At 43.5% G+C, this 24,691-nt stretch overlaps 1 protein-coding gene across 2 annotated transcripts in view; it reads left to right on the top strand.

Moving 5' to 3' along the window:
• The first annotated feature begins 4,756 nt into the window (after nucleotides 1-4,756).
• The window catches only part of rhbdd1 (rhomboid domain containing 1), a 31,059-nt gene continuing 11,124 nt past the window's right edge, over nucleotides 4,757-24,691 (top strand). Inside the window, 6 exon segments of one of the 2 annotated variants that reach the window (NM_001016449.2) lie at nucleotides 4,757-4,779; nucleotides 6,741-7,246; nucleotides 10,028-10,160; nucleotides 18,755-18,840; nucleotides 18,996-19,046; nucleotides 20,309-20,437. In NM_001016449.2, the coding sequence (NP_001016449.1) occupies nucleotides 6,814-7,246; nucleotides 10,028-10,160; nucleotides 18,755-18,840; nucleotides 18,996-19,046; nucleotides 20,309-20,437 (832 nt within the window). In that variant the 5' untranslated portion in view covers nucleotides 4,757-4,779; nucleotides 6,741-6,813. 2 annotated transcript variants of the gene reach the window in all.

The raw sequence follows: 24,691 nt of genomic DNA, 5'->3' as shown, positions 1-24,691 counted from the left end.
ACCTACCTACCTAAACATAATTAGCATAAGCTAATTAGGATTTGGATTCTGTATTCGGCTGAATGCTTTACGAAGGATTCAGGGGTTCGGCCAAATCCGAAAAAGTGGATTCGGTGGATCCCTAGTATATACCCCCTTTTCAACCTCATTTCAGTGAATAGGGTTTAACAGGGCAAATTGGTAAGCTATTGCATGTTTGGTCTTAGCAAGTTAGATAATAAGATTCCCACATAAACAGCAGAGGTATAATTTATATACTGTTAATCTAATTAACAAGGACCAGACATGGGGGGAGATTTAGTAATCCACGAACGATCTGAGCGTATTTTCGGCGACTTTTCCGTGTTTTGCACAACTTTTTTGTACTTTGCGACAAAATTTGTGCGGCAAAATCGTATTGTCGCACCAAGTACGAAAGTTTCGGATTCATTCAAGCTTCAGTATCGTGACTTTTCTTGGGCCAGGTTGGAGCTGCAGAGTGCCATTGAGCCCTATGGGAGACTTTCCTTGTGCCGGGTTGGAGCTGCAGAGTGCCATTGAGCCCTATGGGAGACTTTCCTTGGGCCGGGTTGGAGCTGCAGAGTGCCATTGAACCCTATGGGAGACTTTCCTTGGGCCAGGATGGAGCTGCAGAGTGCCATTGAGCCCTATGGGAGACTTTTCTTGGGCCAGGTTGGAGCTGCAGAGTGCCATTGAGCCCTATGGGAGACTTTCCTTGGGCCAGGTTGGAGCTGCAGAGTGCCATTGAGCCCTATGGGAGACTTTCCGTGGGCCAGGTTGGAGCTGCAGAGTGCCATTGAACCTTATGGGAGACTTTCCTTGGGCCAGGTTGGAGCTGCAGAGTGCCATTGAGCCCTATGGGAGACTTTCCTTGGGCCGGGTTGGAGCTGCAGAGTGCCATTAAGCCCTATGGGAGACTTTCCTTGGGCCAGGTTGGAGCTGCAGAGTGCCATTGAGCCCTATGGGAGACTTTCCTTGGGCCAGGTTGGAGCTGCAGAGTGCCATTGAGTCCTATGGGAGACTTTCCTTGGGCCGGGTTGGAGCTGCAGAGTGCCATTGAGCCCTATGGGAGACTTTCCTTGGGCCAGGTTGGAGCTGCAGAAAGCCATTGAGTCCTATGGGAGACTTTCCTTGGGCCGGGTTGGAGCTGCAGAGTGCCATTTAGCCCTATGGGAGACTTTCCTTGGGCCGGGTTGGAGCTGCAGAGTGCCATTGAGCCCTATGGGAGACTTTCCTTGGGCCGGGTTGGAGCTGCAGAGTGCCATTGAGTCCTATGGGAGACTTTCCTTGGGCCAGGTTGGAGCTGCAGAGTGCCATTGAGCCCTATGGGAGACTTTCCTTGGGCCAGGTTGGAGCTGCAGAGTGCCATTGAGCCCTATGGGAGACTTTCCTTGGGCCGGGTTGGAGCTGCAGAGTGCCATTGAGTCCTATGGGAGACTTTCCTTGGGCCAGGTTGGAGCTGCAGAGTGCCATTGAGCCCTATGGGAGACTTTCCTTGGGCCAGGTTGGAGCTGCAGAGTGCCATTGAGCCCTATGAGAGACTTTCCTTGGGCCGGGTTGGAGCTGCAGAGTGCCATTGAGCCCTATGGGAGACTTTCCTTGGGCCGGGTTGGAGCTGCAGAGTGCCATTGAGTCCTATGGGAGACTTTCCTTGGGCCAGGTTGGAGCTGCAGAGTGCCATTGAGCCCTATGGGAGACTTTCCTTGGGCCAGGTTGGAGCTGCAGAGTGCCATTGAGCCCTATGAGAGACTTTCCTTGGGCCGGGTTGGAGCTGCAGAGTGCCATTGAGCCCTATGGGAGACTTTCCTTGGGCCGGGTTGGAGCTGCAGAGTGCCATTGAGCCCTATGGGAGGCTTTCCTTGGGCCAGGTTGGAGCTGCAGAGTGCCATTGAGCCCTATGGGAGACTTTCCTTGGGCCAGGTTGGAGCTGCAGAGTGCCATTGAGCCCTATGGGAGACTTTCCTTGGGCCGGGTTGGAGCTGCAGAGTACCATTGAGCCCTATGGGAGACTTTCCTTGGGCCGGGTTGGAGCTGCAGAGTGCCATTGAGCCCTATGGGAGACTTTCCTTGGGCCGGGTTGGAGCTGCAGAGTGCCATTGAGCCCTATGGGAGACTTTCCTTGGGCGGGGTTGGAGCTGCAGAGTGCCATTGAGTCCTATGGGAGACTTTTCTTGGGCCGGGTTGGAGCTAGCTGCAGAGTGCCATTGAGCCCTATGGGAGACTTTCCTTGGGCCGGGTTGGAGCTGCAGAGTGCCATTGAGCCCTATGGGAGACTTCCCTTGGGCCAGGTTGGAGCTGCAGAGTGCCATTGAGCCCTATGAGAGACTTTCCTTGGGCCGGGTTGGAGCTGCAGAGTGCCATTGAGTCCTATGGGAGACGTTTCTTGGGCCGGGTTGGAGCTGCAGAGTGCCATTGAGCCCTATGGGAGGCTTTCCTTGGGCCAGGTTGGAGCTGCAGAGTGCCATTGAGCCCTATGGGAGACTTTCCTTGGGCCGGGTTGGAGCTGCAGAGTGCCATTGAGCCCTATGGGAGACTTTCCTTGGGCCAGGTTGGAGCTGCAGAGTGCCATTGAGCCCTATGGGAGACTTTCCTTGGGCCGGGTTGGAGCTGCAGAGTGCCATTGAGCCCTATGGGAGACTTTCCTTGGGCCGGGTTGGAGCTGCAGAGTGCCATTGAGCCCTATGGGAGACTTTCCTTGGGCCGGGTTGGAGCTGCAGAGTGCCATTGAGCCCTATGAGAGACTTTCCTTGGGCCGGGTTGGAGCTGCAGAGTGCCATTGAGCCCTATGGGAGACTTTCCTTGGGCCGGGTTGGAGCTGCAGAGTGCCATTGAGCCCTATGGGAGACTTTCCTTGGGCCGGGTTGGAGCTGCAGAGTGCCATTGAGTCCTATGGGAGACTTTTCTTGGGCCGGGTTGGAGCTGCAGAGTGCCATTGAGCCCTATGGGAGGCTTTCCTTGGGCCAGGTTGGAGCTGCAGAGTGCCATTGAGCCCTATGGGAGACTTTCCTTGGGCCAGGTTGGAGCTGCAGAGTGCCATTGAGCCCTATGGGAGACTTTCCTTGGGCCGGGTTGGAGCTGCAGAGTGCCATTGAGCCCTATGGGAGACTTTCTTTGGGCCAGGTTGGAGCTGCAGAGTGCCATTGAGCCCTATGAGAGACTTTCCTTGGGCCGGGTTGGAGCTGCAGAGTGCCATTGAGCCCTATGGGAGACTTTCCTTGGGCCGGGTTGGAGCTGCAGAGTGCCATTGAGCCCTATGGGAGGCTTTCCTTGGGCCAGGTTGGAGCTGCAGAGTGCCATTGAGCCCTATGGGAGACTTTCCTTGGGCCGGGTTGGAGCTGCAGAGTGCCATTGAGCCCTATGGGAGACTTTCCTTGGGCCGGGTTGGAGCTGCAGAGTGCCATTGAGCCCTATGGGAGACTTTCCTTGGGCCGGGTTGGAGCTGCAGAGTGCCATTGAGCCCTATGGGAGACTTTGCTTGGGCCGGGTTGGAGCTGCAGAGTGCCATTGAGTCCTATGGGAGACTTTTCTTGGGCCGGGTTGGAGCTGCAGAGTGCCATTGAGCCCTATGGGAGGCTTTCCTTGGGCCAGGTTGGAGCTGCAGAGTGCCATTGAGCCCTATGGGAGACTTTCCTTGGGCCGGGTTGGAGCTGCAGAGTGCCATTGAGCCCTATGGGAGACTTTCCTTGGGCCAGGTTGGAGCTGCAGAGTGCCATTGAGCCCTATGGGAGACTTTCCTTGGGCCAGGTTGGAGCTGCAGAGTGCCATTGAGCCCTATGGGAGACTTTCCTTGGGCCGGGTTGGAGCTGCACAGTGCCAATGAGCCCTATGGGAGACTTTCCTTGGGCCGGGTTGGAGCTGCAGAGTGCCATTGAGCCCTATGGGAGACTTTCCTTGGGCCAGGTTGGAGCTGCAGAGTGCCATTGAGCCCTATGGGAGACTTTCCTTGGGCCAGGTTGGAGCTGCAGAGTGCCATTGAGCCCTATGGGAGACTTTCCTTGGGCCGGGTTGGAGCTGCAGAGTGCCATTGAGCCCTATGGGAGACTTTCCTTGGGCCAGGTTGGAGCTGCAGAGTGCCATTGAGCCCTATGTGAGACTTTCCTTGGGCCAGGTTGGAGCTGCAGAGTGCCATTGAGCCCTATGGGAGACTTTCCTTGGGCCGGGTTGGAGCTGCAGAGTGCCATTGAGCCCTATGGGAGACTTTCCTTGGGCCAGGTTGGAGCTGCAGAATGCCATTGAGCCCTATGGGAGGCTTCCAAAATCATGCACAAAAGGATCAAAGTCAGAAAGGTTTTCCTGCATTTTACGATCGCTCGGTACGAAAATTTTGTGACTTTTGGATCGCCAATATGATATTATTGTGACTAATACAATTTTTTCGTAAGCATATTTGTGATAGTTGCGATCTTAAGAAATTATCGTATCCAATCCGAATTTATCCCATTCGGGATTCAAACTCTTGTTTTCATGAATGTGCCCCATGGAGTAGCTACAATCTCCCTGTTTGTACTCTTTAGCTCAAGAAATAACAAAAAACAGATTTTTTTGCTTAAAACAAAAGATAAAAAGTTAATTCATCACAAACCCATTTCATTAAACTCATGCTGAATAAAAGAGGTATGCGGCCCCTTTAAAAGGTATTTGGTCGCGCATGCGCACCAGTGCCCAATAACCCTCTACGGAAAGTTGAGTTGCAGTTAGCGGACTTGTAAAGAATGTTTGACGCGCCGGCGCAGTAACACTATGCACCGTCATTGGGAGGCGCTGTTTCCGGGGATTGAGGTAAGGGAGGGGAGGAGTGGACGGCTGGGTGCTGCGGGAATGCGGGTGGGTGAAGGCTGGTGGAGGGAACCAGTGCGGGCACCCTCTCGGTCCTGCTGTGAGTGCTTCCTTCTGAGTTGTTACGGCTTCTGCTCCAATTGCTTTACAGTCCCGTTCTTCCGCCCGTATCCCATCGGAACTGATAGCTTCTTCCGCCCTCTTGACTACAGTAGGAAGTCTTATACGGCCTAGGGTAGCAGCTCCGCTCTGATGCTTGCTCTGTAGCCAGGCTCTGGTTACTCTATTTCCATTGTATCCTGGCCGCTTTATCCTAGATATTTGCTTAAGCGTTTAGCGCAACATTATTCGTATTCCCTCTTGAACTACAATTCCCAGCATCCTGCAGTACATTTAATAGTTAATGTTCCTCTTAAATGTGCCTAATAAACTGTAATACTTTAACAGTGGTTCTACAGTTATTTGTAAATGAAATTGTTATCAACCTGGGTATATGTCAGGCCTATTTGCCACACTTCTGGCTTTGCCTTGTATCAGTGTAGCAAAGTACAGTAGCAGTTGACAGAACTCAACACCTGTTGCATTCAAGAGTCAGAACCAGAGAGAAACAAATACTGCTTTCAATTGGTGTTATATTTACAATTATAAAACAATTTTTGGATGATGCTCCCAAGTAAATATGGCAATTTAATTTTGCTTTAGTGTTGTTTCTTCTAACAAACCACCCTTACTTCAGTATAGAATCACTGTAGCATGTTATAATAGGCATTGTGTTCCATTTCCATAATTTAAAAAGACCGAGTGATCCTGTTACACGCACACACACACACACACACATATATATATATATATATATATATATATATATATATATATATAACAATAGAGAGTGACAGCACACACACAGGGATCGATCACCTTGTGTGGAAATCCCTGTGTGTGCTCTCACTCTCTATTGTTATACCTATTACAATTATGCACTGGCACCCAGGTATCATCCTATGCTGATGGTGTGCCGCTTACTGGCTATATATTTATATATAGTAGAAAGAGTGCCGCACACACAGGGACTTGATACAAAAGAAAAAGTGGTTTTATTGAAAAAATTCCAACGTTTCGAGCACAATCTGTGCTCTTCCTCAGGGTCAGGTTTGTACCTGAGGAAGAGCACAGATTGTGCTCGAAACGTTGGAATTTTTTCAATAAAACCACTTTTTCTTTTGTATCAAGTCCCTGTGTGTGCGGCACTCTTTCTACTATATTTTTGTTTTTTGACCTGCACCAAGGGCATTTGGACTTGTATAGGGTGTGCTCCTCCCTGTATACTATATATATATATATATATATATATATATATATATATATAAATTTTATTTTTTGTGTGGTCGCTCATAAGTTATCTCCCCGAAATGCCATCCCAATGGCAAAAATGTAAATAACAGGTGGGATGGTATATGCGGCGCATATGCCATCCCACCGGTAATTTACATTCTCACCGGTGGGATGGCATTTCGGGGAGATTTGTCGCGGGCGACTAATCTCCCCGTGTGCCACAGCCCTAAATGGTTTAGACAGATGTCTAAATTATGTTATCTATGTTATGAGCTGCTACATCAAGAAAAACATTTATGTATGTATTTATATAGTATTTACTGTTTTCTGAAAAGAACATCAAAATTAGAAAATGTTCAGTGTCAATGGTTTCTGTTGCTTCTTTAGTGGCAGAAAAAAATATTATATGATGCCTTTTTTAATTTGCTACAATACCAGTGTACATTTGTAGATTAAATGGTTTTCTTAATTCAATAAACAAACCACTTGCATTTTTAAGACATGTAATGCTTCATTTTTTTGGTCACAGATAAACAGGATTGTGTTTACAATTGTAAAAAAATAACACATTACATATTCCATGAAACCAGTGCAGAGGCAAAACCTAAATTTAACATTATTTTTTGTTTCAGATAACGCTGGATGTGATTAATCTGGAACCTCCTAGTTTAAAAGAAAAGAAAAGCCAATTATTATCATTTTAAAATGCAGAGAAGACAAAGAGGGATAAATGCTGGGCTTTTGCTTTTGTTTGCCCAACTTTTTCAATTTGGGGTTCATAATATCCCACCTGTAACTTTGGCAGCACTTGGGTTAAATATTTTCCTCTTCTTAAACCCTTTCAAGCCATTATTGGAAGTTTGCATTAGTGTACGTGATGGTTATTATGGCAGGGATTGGCAACGTTTCCTTCTCTCTCCATTCCACCACGCAGATGACTGGCACCTATATTTCAACATGGTATCCTTGTTATGGAAAGGTGCAAAACTGGAGCGCAAGCTAGGCAGTGGACTTTTTGCTACAATTATAATTGTATTTTCTCAGTTGATTGGAGTGGTCTATGTCATTTTGGAATATGGCTTGGCAGAATTCACAGGTGATCCCTCCTATAAGATGCAGTGCGCAGTGGGATTCTCAGGTATGCCTCCCTTGTGGGCTGTCATATTGCTAAGAAATATATTTGGCATGTTTGATTCTATGGTGTTAGCTTTGCTGTGAGATATATGTCCTATGCTTAAAACCATCTACATTTCAAATATTCTCTTTCTGGCATTTGCAGTTTAGAGGGCAAGGAAACCCCTCCCTTAACACTTTTGAAAATGACACACAACCCTACAGAGCCCCACCTCCCTTCCCTACATCACAAAGTAGTTTCTGCCTCTTTCTCCTGGGCTTGAATCGGAGAGTAGTGCATTGGGGTTGAAGCTGCCATGTTTGTCTGTGTCATATCTGATGCTACAGCTCTCCAGCATTGATCACCAAGCAGGAGCATGTGCACTGGGTGTTGATTGGGTTTTGGACTCAAGTGCGCATACTTCTGGTTGGTGATCACCGCCAGGTGACGGCATACATGACAGCTGCCATCCCGCTGCTCTACTCTGTATTTGAAGCTTTATCAGAAAGGTCTATGTAAATACAGCCATAAGCACTCACAGAAATGCTGCACTGAGTTCTCTGTGAAAAAATTTCTTGTGTCTGTAATTCATGTGCCACAGACACAAAGCTTTCTGCTCTGTACTCCTCTCCCCTCCCTCAAGAATGCTAAGAACTCACTCCCCCTCCTTAGGAATGTGGATCTGAGCCAATCAGTAGGAAGCTGACTCATAGGGGGAGATTTACTAATCCACGAACGCTCCGAGGCGTATTTTCGGCGATTTTTTCGTACCTGTGTGACTTTTTGCAACTTTTTCGTATTGTTGCGTTGAGTACAAAAGTTTCGGATTCATTCAAGCTTTGTTATCTTGACTTTCCTTGGGCCGGGTTGGAGCTGCACAGTGCCATTGATTCCTATGGGAGGCTTCCAAAATCATGAACAAAAGGATCAAAGTCATAAAGGTTTTCCTGCATTTTACGATCGTTCGGATACGAAATTTCGTGACTTTCGGATTGCCAATACGATATTATCGTGACTAATACGATTTTTTCGTAAGCATATTCGTTATATTTGCGATCTTAAGAAATTATCGTAACCAATCCGAATTTATCCCATTCAGGATTCAAACTCGCTTTTTCATGAATATGCCCCATAGTCTTCCTAACTGAGTATGTTCACTTGGTCTGCATGTCTGTGCAGGAGCGAGGCATTATGGGAACTTTCTTTACACAGCTCAGCGTTTTTTCTTTCTGTTTGGCTTCTGATCATCTGAACAGGTGAAATATGGGGAGACTATAGGGCACTATTGAGACAACTGAAGGTATGCCTGCAGTTTGAGATTAACTCTTCATTAGCCTTTCCTTCTCCTTTAAAATAATGAAACATGGAAAAGTAGCTATACGGTGCTTTAATATCAGTTGCACCTCTCAATCTAAACAAATCAGACTATAAACATTTGTAATTTTGCACCAATCTTGCACCATTTATCAGCTGTCAACAGGATCACAGCAAAATGCAGGGTCACCCTCTCCATAAAAACTAAAGGGTAAAACCAAGATGGGACCCATAACAGTACCCCCAAACTGAATTTTCCTCACTTTGGTATCTGATTACCTGAAACACCTTTTCCCTGGCCCATCAAGTTGCTGAGAGAATATGTGCTTGCAAACCTTGTACTAAACCAAATGTTCTAAGGCTGAGTCAGGCATGCCCAAATTTAATCGGTTAAAAACCTTAACAAACAATCTGTTTTAAAGGTTACAAGCACAATAGGCAGTATGAGGTGGAACATTTAGCAGTAAAAACCCTTGACTCTAAATATGAGAGAGGACAAAATTTTGCAAAAAATACCTGTCCAATCCAGAGGCAGAAGTGGGGTACAGTTAGCTAGCAGGCTGGGAGGGTGCAGGAAGAGCTCGGCCCAAACCCACCCACAACGCTGTGTGTATATTGGCCCTAACCTGCCTGTCCTGCGGGTGTCGGGCCGGCCCGCACGTCATTATTTCCAACAGCAATAATGTAAATCACCACATTGCGTCTCCTTTCCGAAGCTGCCCAAAGTTTCTTTGTGACGCAGCTTCAGCCAACTTTGAAAAGCTGAAGCATTTAGAGGAGTTTTCCCACCGATGAGTTACATTATCGCAAAAGCATTTAGAGAAGGTTTATAGCGGGCAACTAATCTCATTGTCTGTCATTGCCCTTAGTTTGTTATTTACTGTCCTATTCCTAGCACTTGGTCTTCGTTATATTTTATAGTTTTTTTTTTTTATTTATTTGCCTTCCTTTTCTGCTTCTTTTCAGCATTTAAATGGGGGTCACTGATCCCAGCATCCGAAAAAACTTGCTCTGTGAGGCTACAATTTGATTTTTATTGTTAATTTCTTATTGTCCTATGCAGTTTTCCACGTAGTTGTATTCCAGTCTCTCACTTGAACCACTGCCTGGTTGCTAGGGTATATAAGACCCTAGTGACCAGATAGCTGCTAAAATACCAAACTGTAGAGCTACTGAACATATAGCTCAACATCCAAAAAAACCCACAAAAAATAAAAAAGACAAATTGCAAATTGTCTCAGAATAGCAATATCCTTGTAGATTGTAAGCTCTTTTGGGCAGGGCTCTCTTCACCTCCTGTATCGGTTATTGATTGCTTTATATGTTACTCTGTATGTCCAATGTATGAAACCCACTTATTGTACAGCACTGCGGAATATGTTGGCGCTTTATAAATAAATGTTAATAATAATATCCTTATCCATACTAGATATTTAAGTTGAACTACCCCACTACCCATTTAAGTCTCACAGTTTCTGTGTTTCCTTTTAGGTGTATTATTTGCTTTGAAAGTGCTCAACAACTATTATCACCCAGGAGGTTCTTCGAATGTATTTGGCATCCTGATACCTAATAAATATGCTTGCTGGGCTGAGCTGGTAGCAATTCACTTGCTTTCCCCAGGGTAAGTTTGCAACTATATTGCTTTTTAATGAATGTCAATGTCTTAATCTGATGAACATTAGTTATGTGAATGTTATACTTATCTACATCTTGTCCTTGTCTTTATCATCATAACTAAAAAATATATACTCACTCCAGAAAAATGTTAATGATGCCAACATGAGTTTTATTTTTTTAATATATATTAATTTGAGTTGAATAGAGTGTGGTTTGGTTTCATAGTTTAGTTTAAGGCTCAGTGACATCTGGATTTGTAGTCTCTTTGTTTTGCACAGATGGATATTCATTTTAAGCATACTTTTGTGTTCTGCTGCAGTCCAAGATTCATCAGGGGTCTTAACATTTTATTTTTATGTTGTAATGGAGAGTCATCTAATAAAAAAATATTTTGTGTTTTGAGGCAGTATGAGTAGGGATTCATCTGAGTTGCACCCTTTTACAAAATCAGGTGCACATTTACACCAGTCCAGTAACCTCTGCCAGCCAATCAGACACTTGCTTTCATTACCCTTAACTGATCAAAGCTCTTACACACTTTCACACAGTTCTGGTGCTGGTGGTTATGTCTGTGGTGTATTGAAAAGAAAGCTGGTTTTAAAGTGCTTAAACTTTTCACTTATCTCTCAACTTACATCCTTTTTTAATTTTTAATATCTAGTTTTTGATCCTTCCTTTAAAGGAGAAGGAAAGGTAAAAACTAAGTAAGCTTTATCAGAAAGGTCTATGTAAATACAGCCATAAGCACTCACAGAAACGCTGCACTGACTTCTCTGTAAAAAGATTAGTTGTGTCTGTTTTCCCCTGCCAGAGACACGCAGCTTTCAGCTTCCTGCTCTCTGCTGCTCCCCCCTCCCTCAAGAATGCTAAGAACTCACTCCCCCCCCCTTAGGAATGTGGATCTGAGCCAATCAGCAGGAAGCTGACTCATGGTCTTACTAACTGAGCATGTTCACTTGGTCTGGGTGTCTGTGCAGGAGTGAGGCATTATGGGAATCTTCTTTACACAGCTCAGCATTTTTTCTTCCTGTTTGGCTTCTGATCATCTGAACAGGTGAAATATGGGGAGACATAAGGGCACTATTGAGACAACTGAAGGTATGCCTGCAGCTTGAGATTAACTCTTTATTAGCCTTTCCTTCTCCTTTAAGTACTTATCCAGCAGCCAGATCAAAGTGAAAACATGAGGGGATTAACTTCCCCTTAAAGCTCCAAGGACAGGCTGTCAATGACTATTCTATTCCTCTAGTCCAGTGCTGTCCAACTTCTGTTGTACCGAGGGCCGGAATTTTTCCGACCTACGTGGTGGAGGGCCGATAATGGAAGCCAGTTTTGACCACTCCCCTTTTTGAAACCACACCCACTTGAAACCACACCCATGTTATCACATGATCATACCCATTTTAATGGTTGTAGTACAGCAAAAACCTGCCATACTCTGCCTGCCCTACCCTGCCTGTGTGCCATACTCTGCCTGCCCTACCCTGCCTTTGTGTGTGCCATACTCTGCCTTCCCTACCCTGCCTGTGTGTGCCATACTCTGCCTGCCCTACCCTGCCTGCGTGCCATACTTTCACTGTGTGTGCCATTCTTGGCTGGTTTGTGCCATACTTGGCCTGTGTGTGCCATACTCTGCCTGCCCTACCCTGCCTGTGTGTGCCATACTCTGCCTTCCCTACCCTGCCTGTGTGTGCCATACTCTGCCTTCCCTACCCTGCCTGTGTGTGCCATACTCTGCCTGCCCTACCCTGCCTGCGTGCCATACTTTCACTGTGTGTGCCATTCTTGGCTGGTTTGTGCCATACTTGGCCTGTGTGTGCCATACTCTGCCTGCCCTACCCTGCCTGTGTGTGCCATACTCTGCATTTCCTACCCTGCCTGTGTGTGCCATACTTTCACTGTGTGTGCCATTCTTGGCTGGTTTGTGCCAAACTTGGCCTGTGTGTGCCATACTCTGCCTGCCCTACTCTGCCTGTGTGTGCCATACTCTGCCTTCCCTACCCTGCCTGTGTGTACCATACTCTGCTTGCCCTATGCTGCCTGTGTGTATGGCACACACAGCCAGCCTACAGTGACACAATGCTGGCACTGCTCCTACAGTCTGCACAATAACTATATATTAAAAAACTTTTTAATTGCAGTACCACCTCAGTATATGTTATTTTTGTAGTATGCAGGGATTATTTGTGGGTTTCTACTGCTCCTGAGGTGTGAACAGGGGAACAATGGGGGTGATCACAGCCTGAGCCTGAGGTGTGAACACTGCAGGGGTTGAACAATGCAGAGATTAAAAGGTGTGAACAGTACAGGGGATTACATATTTAAACAATACAGAGGGATTACAGCCTGAATCTGAGGTGAGAACCATGCAGGGAGGGCAGTTAATCACAGTACTGATACTATTTAAAGCTTACACAAGAGTAAGCCATCAAAGCAGCCAGACAGGTGGGGGGCCACACAGAGGGGGGTCGCGGGCCGCATGCGGCCCGCGGGCCGCCAGTTGGACAGCACTGCTCTAGTCTAAAGGTGCCCATACACTATAAGATCTGCTCGCTTGGCGATGTCGCCAAGCGAGCGGATCTTCACTCGATATCCCCACCTACGGGTGGGCGATATCGGGTAGCAAGGAACTTAAAAAAAAAAATAATCCGATCGTTTGGCCCCTGGCCATTTGAGGTTATGGGGCAGTCGGTTCGGGGACTGCATCAACGAGCCGATGCGGTCCCCGATCCGACTGGATTTTCTAACCTGGCCGATCGAGATCTAGCCAATTTCAGGCCAGATATCGGTCGGCCATGCCGCTCTGTTCTGTCTATACACGGGCCGATTAGCTGCCGAATCGGCAGCTATAGTCGGCCCGTGTATGGGGGCCTTAAGCCTCCATAGGACTCCATGGTACTCAACAGATCATACCTGCCAAAAAATTTTTGACAAAAAAAGTTAATGAAACGTTAATAAATCGAGAATTATGCTTGAATTTTTGGGGGAACAATAACGAAAAAATTGAGTTCTGCCGAAAACCCATTTGTAAATCTAGCAATTATCTAGAAATAAGAAAAAATCCAACTTTAGCTCAAAATTGCTTACTAAACGTGCCGCTAAATGTACTTTCGGAAATAAAACAGAATACTTAGCTTTGTTTAGGAGGTGAAGTTTTACAGAGGTTCATGAAGCATTGCCTTTACATGAAGGTAGAATCCTTTGGTCAAAATGGCCTCCTTCAATCCAAGATCAAATGTCCAGGCACTTCTGAAGTTCCCTCTAAACAATCCAGTGCAAGCCCTTTTCTACTCCTAACTCTCAACCAATCAAACATCACAACCTAACTCCACCTCTAACAGGGTGATCAGAACAAACTGATGGACCCTCCCATATTTCATGGATATCAGGCATCCAAAATGTGCCTCCAACCAGTAGCATCCAGGTCAGTGAGCAACATATTACTTATGAGCCACTGGTTGGGGATCACTGTTGTATACTAATCTAACTGTAGGTGGGGTACAGCACCTGTAATGTAATAAATGCTGTTGTGTTGAATGTGAAGACTCCCAGCCCAGGTCTTTTGTTTATTGATTACTAAAAACAGAGATACAGCTCATGTCAGTTGTTTATTTTTACAGGCTTTGTGTGTAAGTTAAAGCTTGCTACTGTGGTCTCCTAAACATGTGAAAAGACTACCCTTTAGAATCAATTTCTTACCAGAAAGCACCATACTTTTCATTGCACTACAGTCTCCTGGATATTTTAGGAACTATGGCTAAATCACTGATACAGTGGTGTTTAAATAAGTCTGGAATTTACTTACAAGCTAAAGGGGGCCCTGACTAAACATTGGACCTCAAAGTGGGGCCTAAACTGAAAACCTCTGCCTTAAGAGTTCAGATTTGGTTCAGCTAACTGGATTTGGCTGGAGTCCCGCAAAATGCTTGAAATAAGCTGAATCCTGAACAAAATCCTGGAAATGACTTCAACAAATGGATAAACAAGAGGAAGAAAGAGTGGGGGTCTTAAATATTGCATGTGATAGATATGGAAGAAAAGAAGAACTGATGATTGAAATGTTATAGAAGAATGTTGGACTTTCGGCTTCTATTTAAGGCTCCCTGCATTAAAGAGATGGTCTTTTCTTTTTGCATCTCAAAGCATCCGAGAGAGATTTATTTTACACGTATTGGGTGAATAAACTTAGATGAATTCATCAATCTCACTTAGTGTAAATGACCAAAGAACAAACATTGCCACAGGCAGCAACAGTGAAATGGAGTCTTTTTCATAGAAAAAACATGTTTTGTGTGGTCTTAAATGGGGGGGGGGTCAAATATTTATGTACTGCCTAAACATATATGCTTATGTGAAATATTTATGTAACTATAAATCTAAGATTACAGCATTATTTTGTTACCAAGGAGACATATCACACTTTTTTGTGGAATATTTCCAAACCAGGAAAGGATAAGTGAAGCTTTGCTGGAATCGGTGTCCAGAAGGCTATTATTATTACAGGTATGGGACCTGTTATCCAGAATGCTCGGGACCTGTGGTTTTCCAGATAATGGATCTTTGTTATTTGGAGCTCCATACCATAAACCTTCTAAAAATCATTTAAACATTAAATAAACTCACCAGGATTGTTTTGCCTCCAATAAGGATTAATTATATCTTAGTTGGGATCAAGTACAGGGTACTGTTTTATAATTACAGAGAAAAAGGAAATGTGTTTTAAAATTTTCAATTATTTGCTTAAAATTGAGTCTATGGGAGATGGCCTTCCCTTAAAGGAGAAGGAAAGGCTAGTAAAGAGTTAATCTCAAGCTGCAGGCATACCTTCAGTTCTCTCAATAGTGCCTTTAAGTCTCCCCATATTTAACCTGTTCAGAAGATCTGAAGCCAAACACGGAGAAAAAACGCTGAGCTGGGTAGAGAAGATTCCCATAATGTAACACTCCTTCCCAGACTTGGGACTGTAGGGGGCGCATGCGCATTGCTCATTTTCAGAGACAGAAGAGAAGCAGGTGCGCTCCCCTCTTCTCCCCTCCCCTTCACTGGCCCCTGTGACACGGAGGAACCAGCAGCCGAAGAACAACAGGCGAGTGCTGCGGGGGTGGGGGGGGTAGCAGCGGGGGAAGGGGGGACAGAGCAGAGTGGCAGAGCAGTACGAAACTGGGACAGGGTGGGAAGGCGACTGACTGGACAGTAGAACCTAGCGGGGGAAATCCAAGATGGCGGCCGTGTCAGACTGCAAATACTGTAAAATTAAAAGGCAATTTTGTGGAGAAGTTTGCATTATTTTAATCGCCTGTGGCGATTTGCTACAGGCAAGGGGGCTCTACAATATATTAGCGGCTATAGTAGAAGCATTTCCTTGCACTTTAATTGGTAGCTTTCTGGATAATGGGTTTCAGGATAACAGATCCCATACCTGTTCATGTATATACATATATTTAAGTAAAAACTGTTTTAATTCAGTTTGCTGCAAAAGTGTACATATGTACAGTATCTGTATGAAGAACTAACATATTTGAGGTTGTACTTTTCTCAGCATCAACTACAGTTTTGGCCTCATTGGTGGTTTTTTTTTTTTTGTTAGGGCTGCTACCTTTTTAAAATAAACTTACTGGCTGGTGGGGGGGTGGGCTGCGACACAGTAGGGCAGAGTAATGACTTAAAAAGGGCAGGGCAATGGTGTAGATAAAGGTCTGGTTATGGAGCAGGTAACATTAGGGCGGGCCTGGGCCTAAACTTAACGGTATTACAGATTTACTGCCAACTACATTGTAGTGCTGGCCCGGGCTTTGGCTAGTGTTTTATCGGTTAGTCTGATAACAATATTCTTGCTCAGGATTTCCTGTGTTTTGCAGTTTGCCTAATAGGTGACATATAACTATATTTGTGCCATTATTACAGAGGGTGCAGTACTATTTTTGCTTGTGCATCACATTATAGTTGTTGTAGTGCCATGGAAGGGAAGTGTCTTGGCTTTCACAAATTAAAGTCACACTTCCAAGTTCCTGGCTGTCTGGCTGTCTGGGTGCGAAATAGTTATCCAGTGCGTCAACATTTTGGTAATGATAAGAAAATGGTAACAGTACCACCACTTTTGTGAAATCCCCACTTAATCTAAATTTTTTATATCCAATCATCTGTATTTTACCCCTTGTACATTGAGGGGAAATTGTATCCCCTACTCCCTGGTATACTGTTGTCAACATGAGGTATTATTTGAGTAGATGATTAAACCTGATGTCCATATCAACTTTAGAAGTTGTGTTACTATATTTTGGTAATTATAGATCACCAAGTAGATTAAAAGCGATCTTCTAAATATGATAAGTTTAAGCTTCTTTGGTAGATAGTGAGCTTGCATAATGTTGACTATCCCAGGAATAGGCTTGCCACCTGGCCGGTAAAATGATCACTGTTATTGTTATTATTGATGTGTTGTTATATGATTATTGTTATTAATAAGGAAGATAGATACAAATATAGGAAGGCCAGTGTTTTTTCCAGAAATGTGGCAACCCTACCCAGGAAAGACCACCATAGACATAATCATCCATAATAATGAAGATTTGGTCATTATGATGAATGTGTACTGACTGGAATAATATGGTGGCAATCATTCGTGTCAGAAATTCTCTGCTCCACTGCTGAGCTCCAACAACAGTTGACCTTGTAGGTGTAATCAGAAATACATTATACAGTACATATATACAGTTAATTGCCAATCCAAGTGTTAAGTAAAACTACATTATAGGTAGTTATAGACAATTACCTACTTTCATGCTTTTATGAAGCAGCTCATGTGACAAGTAGGTAATAGACAAGTTAATGAATGCCAGAGTAAGAAAGTAGAATGAAGGTGGGCAAAAAGTTGTTTATATTTTGTAAATGTAGGAGTATCCAAACATTTTGGAACAGTTGTAGATAATAAATGTAGTATCAACTCTTAGTGCTAAACCATTCCCAGAAATGGGCAGTAAAACGTTCTTACCCTTCAAAAAAGTAAATTTATTTGCCGACGGACTTGCCTTTGGCTAGGTCTAAATGCGTTTTTGGCAGCATAATAAAAGCGGTATGTCTGAATGATGAGGGTTAAAACTCACATGAGACCCTAAAATATTCAGTCTACCAAGACCTTCTTTGTTAACAATGAATAGGGTGCATAAATCCCTTAGCTTGTGTCAGTGACTGCAGTGAGAAAGGCATAACCTGTGAAATACTTGCAGTAGATAAATACAGCACACAGGGTTTCTCATGAGTGTCAAGATCTATGCCATTAAGAGCAGGTCGCTAACATTTAATATATAGAAATTAGTCATTAAAGGAAGAGTAACACCAAGAAATGAAAGGGTTTTAAATATGTATTTAATTATAATGTGATGTTACTCTGCAATGGTAAAAACATTTACTGTAAATATACTGTATATAAAGTTGCTGTATAGCCAAGGGCAGCCATTCATGTTGAAAAGGGCAAAAAAACTCATGTTTACACATCATATAAATGATAAACTCTGTAAAGTACATTTGTGTTTAGTGGTGGATGTTGGCTGTTGGCTGTGAGTGCCTGCACCAAAGCAGACTTTCTATCTGGATGCAGGTACAACTAGAAGAATTTTTAAGCAAATGGGTGGATTATGCGCAGGCTGACAGTTCACCTCGTGTGACCTTACCCTAAAAAGTAGGTTCAGCACAAGCCCTATACATTGCACTCAAGTTGAACTAGGGGGTATACTACAGCTTTAAAGGATTAAAAATAAAAGTAAAGACTCAACAGTAACAGAAAGGGCTCACAAAATCAAAAAGAAATTAGCCTGACACGAGTCAGATATTAACAAAGCTTAAAAGACAGGAAACCAAATGTTGAGATTTGTTTCCGAATGAATGGAATACGCTCGGGTGCAGGCACATGTAGCCGAAATACGCATAAAAACGCAAGACTTTCAAACTCTCGCGTTTTTATGCTGGGAGGGTGTGATTCCTGGGGATAACCTGAGTTTAGTCCTACCACTACGTGTCACTGATACTTTGCCTTTGGATGGCATAGCTGGGGAAACAGAGGAAATGTATCCTAATTAAGAGGTGTTCAGTTTGCTAATATCCAAGGAAAACATTGGAAGTGTTGAGATAAGAGATCCCAGTCAAAGTAAGGTTTTGGAAAAGACTAAATAAAGACATCACCAGACATACACCTTGTGTGCTCAGCAGCACTCAAACTTGTCAGGACCTTACAAAAGCCCACAGCATACAGTGTGTGTTAAATTCACCAAAACCAAGGAGAGGTCCAACCATAAGTAAAATATGGCACTAAAAGGGGCATTTGCAAGGGGCAAGGATTTTTAGTACTTCTAAATTCCTTAGCTTATATAGCTTGCTAAATTGAATATTAGTGAACCTTAATTTACATGTTTCAGAACTATACTTTTATACTTTAGATTTAAATAATCCCTAGCCTTTCACCTGTGAGCTGTGTTTAGATTGTTTCAAATTAAAAGGAAAGGTACAAATTGAACTTTTAAACACTCCCTGCATTCTAGCAAAGCAGAGAGGGGTTTAGAGCATATCTTGAACTTCTTGTACTCTTTTTTGTGTTTCTTTTAGGACCTCTTTTGTTGGACATCTCTCTGGTATCTTAGTTGGACTGCTCTATACCCAAGGGCCTCTTAAGAAAATCCTGATAAGTACAGGTAAGAATCCCCACTGTGTGAGACAGGTTTATATTTCAAAATCTAGTTACTTTTTAACTGTAACTATTACTTTATATATGCATGCTCTTTTAATGTAGATTGTTGTAAGTATGTGCTTGTGCCAATCCCTCATTGTTTTATTATCTGTTTTACAGCTTCTTTCTCAAATGGCCCTTCTTCCACTCAGAGAAACTTCAGTTATTCTGGTAGGAATTGTATGGTTTTCTTAGAAATACTATGACTTGGTTCAGATAGACTCTAAATGTACCCAGATGCATTGCAAAAATGTGTATGCTACACTATACAGGGGAGCCAGTTAACCCATTCATTTGGTAGAAAAGATTAGAAGTAGGAATAAGTGACTTTTGACTTCTTACTGTGCACAGTCCTCTCATCTATACACTATGCGGGTCACCTAAAAATGCCACATATGCAAGGGACACCTAATCACACCTCTTAGGGCTTATTTGCCCAGCATTTTTGTATGGGCATTGCTTCACCTGCACCTGGCTGATGCTCAAGTTAGGGGGTGGTACGGGAAATGTCTACATGCCTCCCCGTGCATGCCTCTCATGAACATTGCACTGCTGACCTTTAGCTTTGCTAATAAAGGGGTGAGTGCAGGTCCTTGCACTCCATTCTGGGGCACAAAATCCTGCACCCATCAGTGGCATAACTACCAGGGTGCAGGGGGTGCCCCACCACCTCAGGGCCCATTGGAGATCACATTGAAGGCAGAATGGAATAGATTTTTTGGCTCCTAACAAGAGGGAACACACCTCCGGCAGGGGGTTGGATGCACATTTTGTGCCCTGACTCAGGCATTGCTAGTTACATTCTGGAGCTCATGGTCAGAGTGTGGGACAGGGTTCAAATATGCAAGAATATGACAGTTTGGGGCGTATTTATTATGCTGTGTAAAACTAATTCGCCGAAAAAACGGAGTAAAAAGCTGTGTAAAATAAATGGAAAAGATTGCCGTCTGAACGCCGGATATTACGCCGCATATTACGCCGTTATTTCCCATAAGTTCCGGTGGAAGAAAAAACGCATAAAACAATTACGCTGTTTTTACGCCTTTTTTACGCCATTTTTACATGGCGAAGCCTGGCGATGTGTGGCGAATTTTCTCACCGTTTTTTACACAGCATAATAAATATGCCCCTTTGTGTCTGTTTTTCACTTTGTACCTTCCCGTGCACTTTGTAATGACCCCTTACAACTTCACCTGTCTGCATTAGTGGGTGAAAGTGCACTGTGTAAGGAAGCCCTAACTAAGCACTGAGCTCAAACTTTGACCCTTTTATAGTGAAGTGTGGCACGTCAGGAAAATAGCACAATTGAATGCAACAAACTGCTAAAAAACTTTTATTTAGTGTCTTCATTCATAAGTAGACAACTTTGTGACTATAACATTATCCATTTCGCCTGCATCCCTGAGTGCTGATTCTATGCTGTATTGTTCTAGGCTACTCTGGCTATGCAGATGATTCATACCAGCAGCACAGTTCTTCAAGGAGTTACGATCTTTACACAGGAGGCTTTGATGAAGATGAACAATTACAGCAAGCCATAAGGGAAAGTCTCCATGAAAGAGGTGAGATAGTCATGGTTCCTCTTATGTAAATGTGTGTAGCTGCATGATAAAAAATTGTGTCAAATAGTAAAGTCGTTGAGGACGTAAGTACTTAAAATGGCAATTTTCTATTTAGGATTATCCAGTGCAACATACTATTGGAAAAGTACATTTTTATGAAAATGGTCTATTTAGGTAAAGCAAGGTTTTACATATGGCCTTTTTATCAATTTTTTTTTTATAGAAACCTGCAATGTTCAGGGGTATTGTAACAGCATGAAATTACAGGTACATTGTCTATATTGTTACCAGCCTTCAGCATTGTGTTATCTTAAGGCTAAATTTTGCATTAGACATTAATTGCTCCACCTTATGCCATTTACTTCAATTGCATTCTTTTGTCACTGTTTATACAGGGTGGATTTTCACCCAAATATTCACATTTACGTATTTTGAGCTGAAATCTCCCCCATTAGGTCAGTTATTCGTTTGAGTGGCATTAAGTATCACCATCAAGTACCTATCTTTGTAAAATCTATGCCACGAATGCCCTTCTAGAAGGAATGGTTGTATTACATGACAAAATATTAAAGTGAGAGTAAGAAAGCAATGGTGGTTTTCTACCCTTAACAGCAGAACTTTCAGCAATCGCTATACATTATGCAGTATGAGAAACTACAGGATCAGATTGAAACTAAAGGGTATTGGCCTGAGTATGTTTTGGATTCACTGCTGGTGTAAAAATGAACCTCCCAGCTACCTCTTGAGGTTCCCACTGACTTCTAGGGATACTGTGCAGAAGTGTGGGCGGGAGTGCTTTTTTGCCCTAAAATGCTTAGGATGTAAAGGTATTATATATACATGCCCTTCTGTGAGGGGTTCTCCATCCATTTGTGTTTGTGATCCGTTAACTTAAAGGGGACCTGTCACCCTAAGAAATAATTACAAATAAACTTCAGTTACACAATATAAATTATTTGAAACTTAATTCCTTCAGCCTTGGAATTCACAATTGCAGAAAACAGGCAGGCTCCATTTTGTGGACACTGTTATTAAGGCAAGCTGTGCATCCTGCTAAAATCTCGTTTCTGTGCCAGTATGGGGGGACCAGATACCCATATCCATGCACTGGTTACACAATTAGATGGTGAGGAGGGAGGGGGAATGTGAGGAGAGCAGTGACATCTAAGAAGTTCTGAATTGAAAGCGAAAGTAACTGTCTGCCCCACCCCTATGCCTAAGGCGTAGAGGCGGGTCAGGCAATATATGATTGACAGCTGGGACTTTTAAATGCTTATATAATGGGTATAGATGTGTTAATAAAAAAATGACTTTGGGTTACATGTTTAATTTGAAAAGGGCTTTTATTATACAGCTTTTTATGTCTGGGTGACAGGTCCACTTTAAATGTGTTTTAGTTAGTTTTATAGTGAGTAAGGCAGTCGGTACTGAAATCCCAGGCACATTATATACAATGAGATGCAGTCGATATTTACAAAACCAGCACATTATATACAGTGAGAAGCAGTGGGTACTGATGCAGATACTCAGGCCCTCGCACTATAACACTGGCACTGATACACAACATTGGTTTGTTTCCCAGCTATGCAGTCTCACGAGGGCTTCACTGTAACTAACTAGAAATGAACAAACCAATGACAAATGTTAGAAAAAAACAGTGCAAAAAACGACAACAATAAAAAATATATAAAAGCACAATGAGCTTTTTCAGGGGGAAAGAGTTTATTTAGGACTGGAGCAAGGGTGATAGGGATATTATAGATGCCAGGTGACAAAAAACTATTCAGCTAGTGATTCAGCCTTTAGAACATATACAGTATAGTACCTGTGGGGGTGAGAGGATGATACAGGATAGTACCTGTGGGAGTGGGAGGATGATACAGGATAGTACCTGTGGGAGGATACAGGATAGTACCTGTGGGAGTGGGAGGATGATACAGGATAGTACCTGTGGGAGTGAGAGGATGATACAGTATAGTACCTGTGGGAGTGGGAGGATGATACAGGATAGTACCTGTGGGAGTGGGAGGATGATACAGGATAGTACCTGTGGGAGTGGGAGGATGATACAGGATGGTACCTGTGGGAGTGGGAGGATGATACAGGATGGTACCTGTGGGAGTGGGAGGATGATACAGTATAGTACCTGTGGGAGTGAGAGGATGATACAGTATAGTACTTGTGGGAGTGGGAGGATGATACAGGATAGTACCTGTGGGAGTGGGAGGATGATACAGGATAGTACCTGTGGGAGTGGGAGGATGATACAGGATAGTACCTGTGGGAGTAGGAGGATGATACAGGATAGTACCTGTGGGGGTGGGAGGATGATACAGGATAGTACCTGTGGGAGTGGGAGGATGATACAGGATAGTACCTGTGGGGGTGGGAGGATGATACAGGATAGTACCTGTGGGAGTGGGAGGATGATACAGGATAGTACCTGTGGGGGTGGGAGGATGATACAGGATAGTACCTGTGGGGGTGGGAGGATGATACAGGATAGTACCTGTGGGAGTGGGAGGATGATACAGGATAGTACCTGTGGGAGTGGGAGGATGATACAGGATAGTACCTGTGGGGGTGGGAGGATGATACAGGATAGTACCTGTGGGGGTGGGAGGATGATACAGGATAGTACCTGTGGGAGTGGGAGGATGATACAGGATAGTACCTGTGGGAGTGGGAGGATGATACAGGATAGTACCTGTGGGAGTGGGAGGATGATACAGGATAGTACCTGTGGGAGTGGGAGGATGATACAGGATAGTACCTGTGGGGGTGGGAGGATGATACAGGATAGTAGGTATAGCAGAAAGTGGCACTGTCGGTAGCTCCTCTGTAGAAGCATCACTTAGGCCTCACCAGAAGTACAAGTGGGTGACATGATGGCTATGACACTTGTGATGTTTGGTTGCCGCTTATTAGAGAATGGTGATTGTCATTTGTGCCTCACTTATTGCTACACAAGTTATAGAACAAATGTATTCTGTGTAGCTTTTATGATAACTGTGCATGGCAGCCTGCTGTGAAGGAGCCTTTTTTGTTATATAAATACAAGTGGCTGGTAACAGTTAAGTCCCTGTCTCGCCAAATACTGGGACTTAATGAAGTGAAAAGCTTTCCTTTGTTAAGCCAGCAGTAACCCAGTAGAAACAGTTGGCAAATGTGCTTCTCAGCAATTCAGTTCAATGTGAGAAGACTTAACAAGTCTTATATGAATTTGTAAAGCCTGCTTACAACGTCAGTTCTCACTTTTTATTGGCTGAAATTCAACTTAGAACCCAATCACAGGGGAATGATGGCAGCTTCTTTCTATTTTGGTGCCTTGCTTGGAAGCAAGTGTGGTCTTGCTTCTCTTTAGTTCCACCTAGGAGTGCGGCAGTCCCTTCCCCAGTGGCACTTACATTTTAAGAAATTATGAAATTGCAATTGAGTTTATTTCATCAGGAGCCGTTGTTTCTCTGTAATAGTAGTACTTTGGGAGCCATACTGTAGTTGCTTGCACCAAGCCCCTGGCAAAAAGGGAGGCAGGGCAGATTGTTAGGCAGTTCTTCCAAGGTTTCCCTTAGCCAAATCAGTGCTGGTAAAATCTATCACAAACATCCACTAGCTGTAATAAATCTTTTTCATAAATAGGTTTCAGTTATTTCTTACCATTATTAGGAAAGACATGATTAGATATGAGATATAGTCCTGTCCCTCAATGTAAATATTTTTTTTTTACTGCAAATCATTGTGTTGTGTGCAAGTTGGGCATTCCTGCAGTGTCATAGTAATACTCATGTATTGGACATGTATTTAAAGTAATAATTAATATTTCAATGGAATTTCAACAATTCTAGCAAAATTATCAAATGGTAGTAAAATAAATTTTTATATTTTTTCAGATTTTTTTTTAGTAAATTGGTGGCAAAGTAAGAAAAAAAAAAGTCTATGTGTTTTGACGTTTTATCAGCATGAAACATTATTTAAAAAAATCAAGCTTCATGAAGATGACTGAAACCCAGCCCATGCCTGAAACGTATGTGCTTCAGTATCTAAAACATGATAGAATACGGAAATAATTGTTTATTAAGCATCTAGTGCACATTAGTGAATTCAATTTAATCTGGACAGTTTTTCAATTTATTTTGAATTTAGGTGAATATGATTTCAGCTACCTCCAAGTTTGTTTGCTTACTCCATAGGCTGTAGTGCCCTCCCCCCGAAATGTAGTTTCCATTTTGTATGGTACAGTAAAGCTAACCCAGA

Source organism: Xenopus tropicalis, chromosome 5, assembly GCF_000004195.4.
Source record: "Xenopus tropicalis strain Nigerian chromosome 5, UCB_Xtro_10.0, whole genome shotgun sequence".
NCBI classification, from domain to species: Eukaryota; Metazoa; Chordata; class Amphibia; order Anura; family Pipidae; genus Xenopus; species Xenopus tropicalis.
Note: the sequence above shows the minus strand (reverse complement) of the source record. Positions and strands in the feature narration are given on the sequence as shown.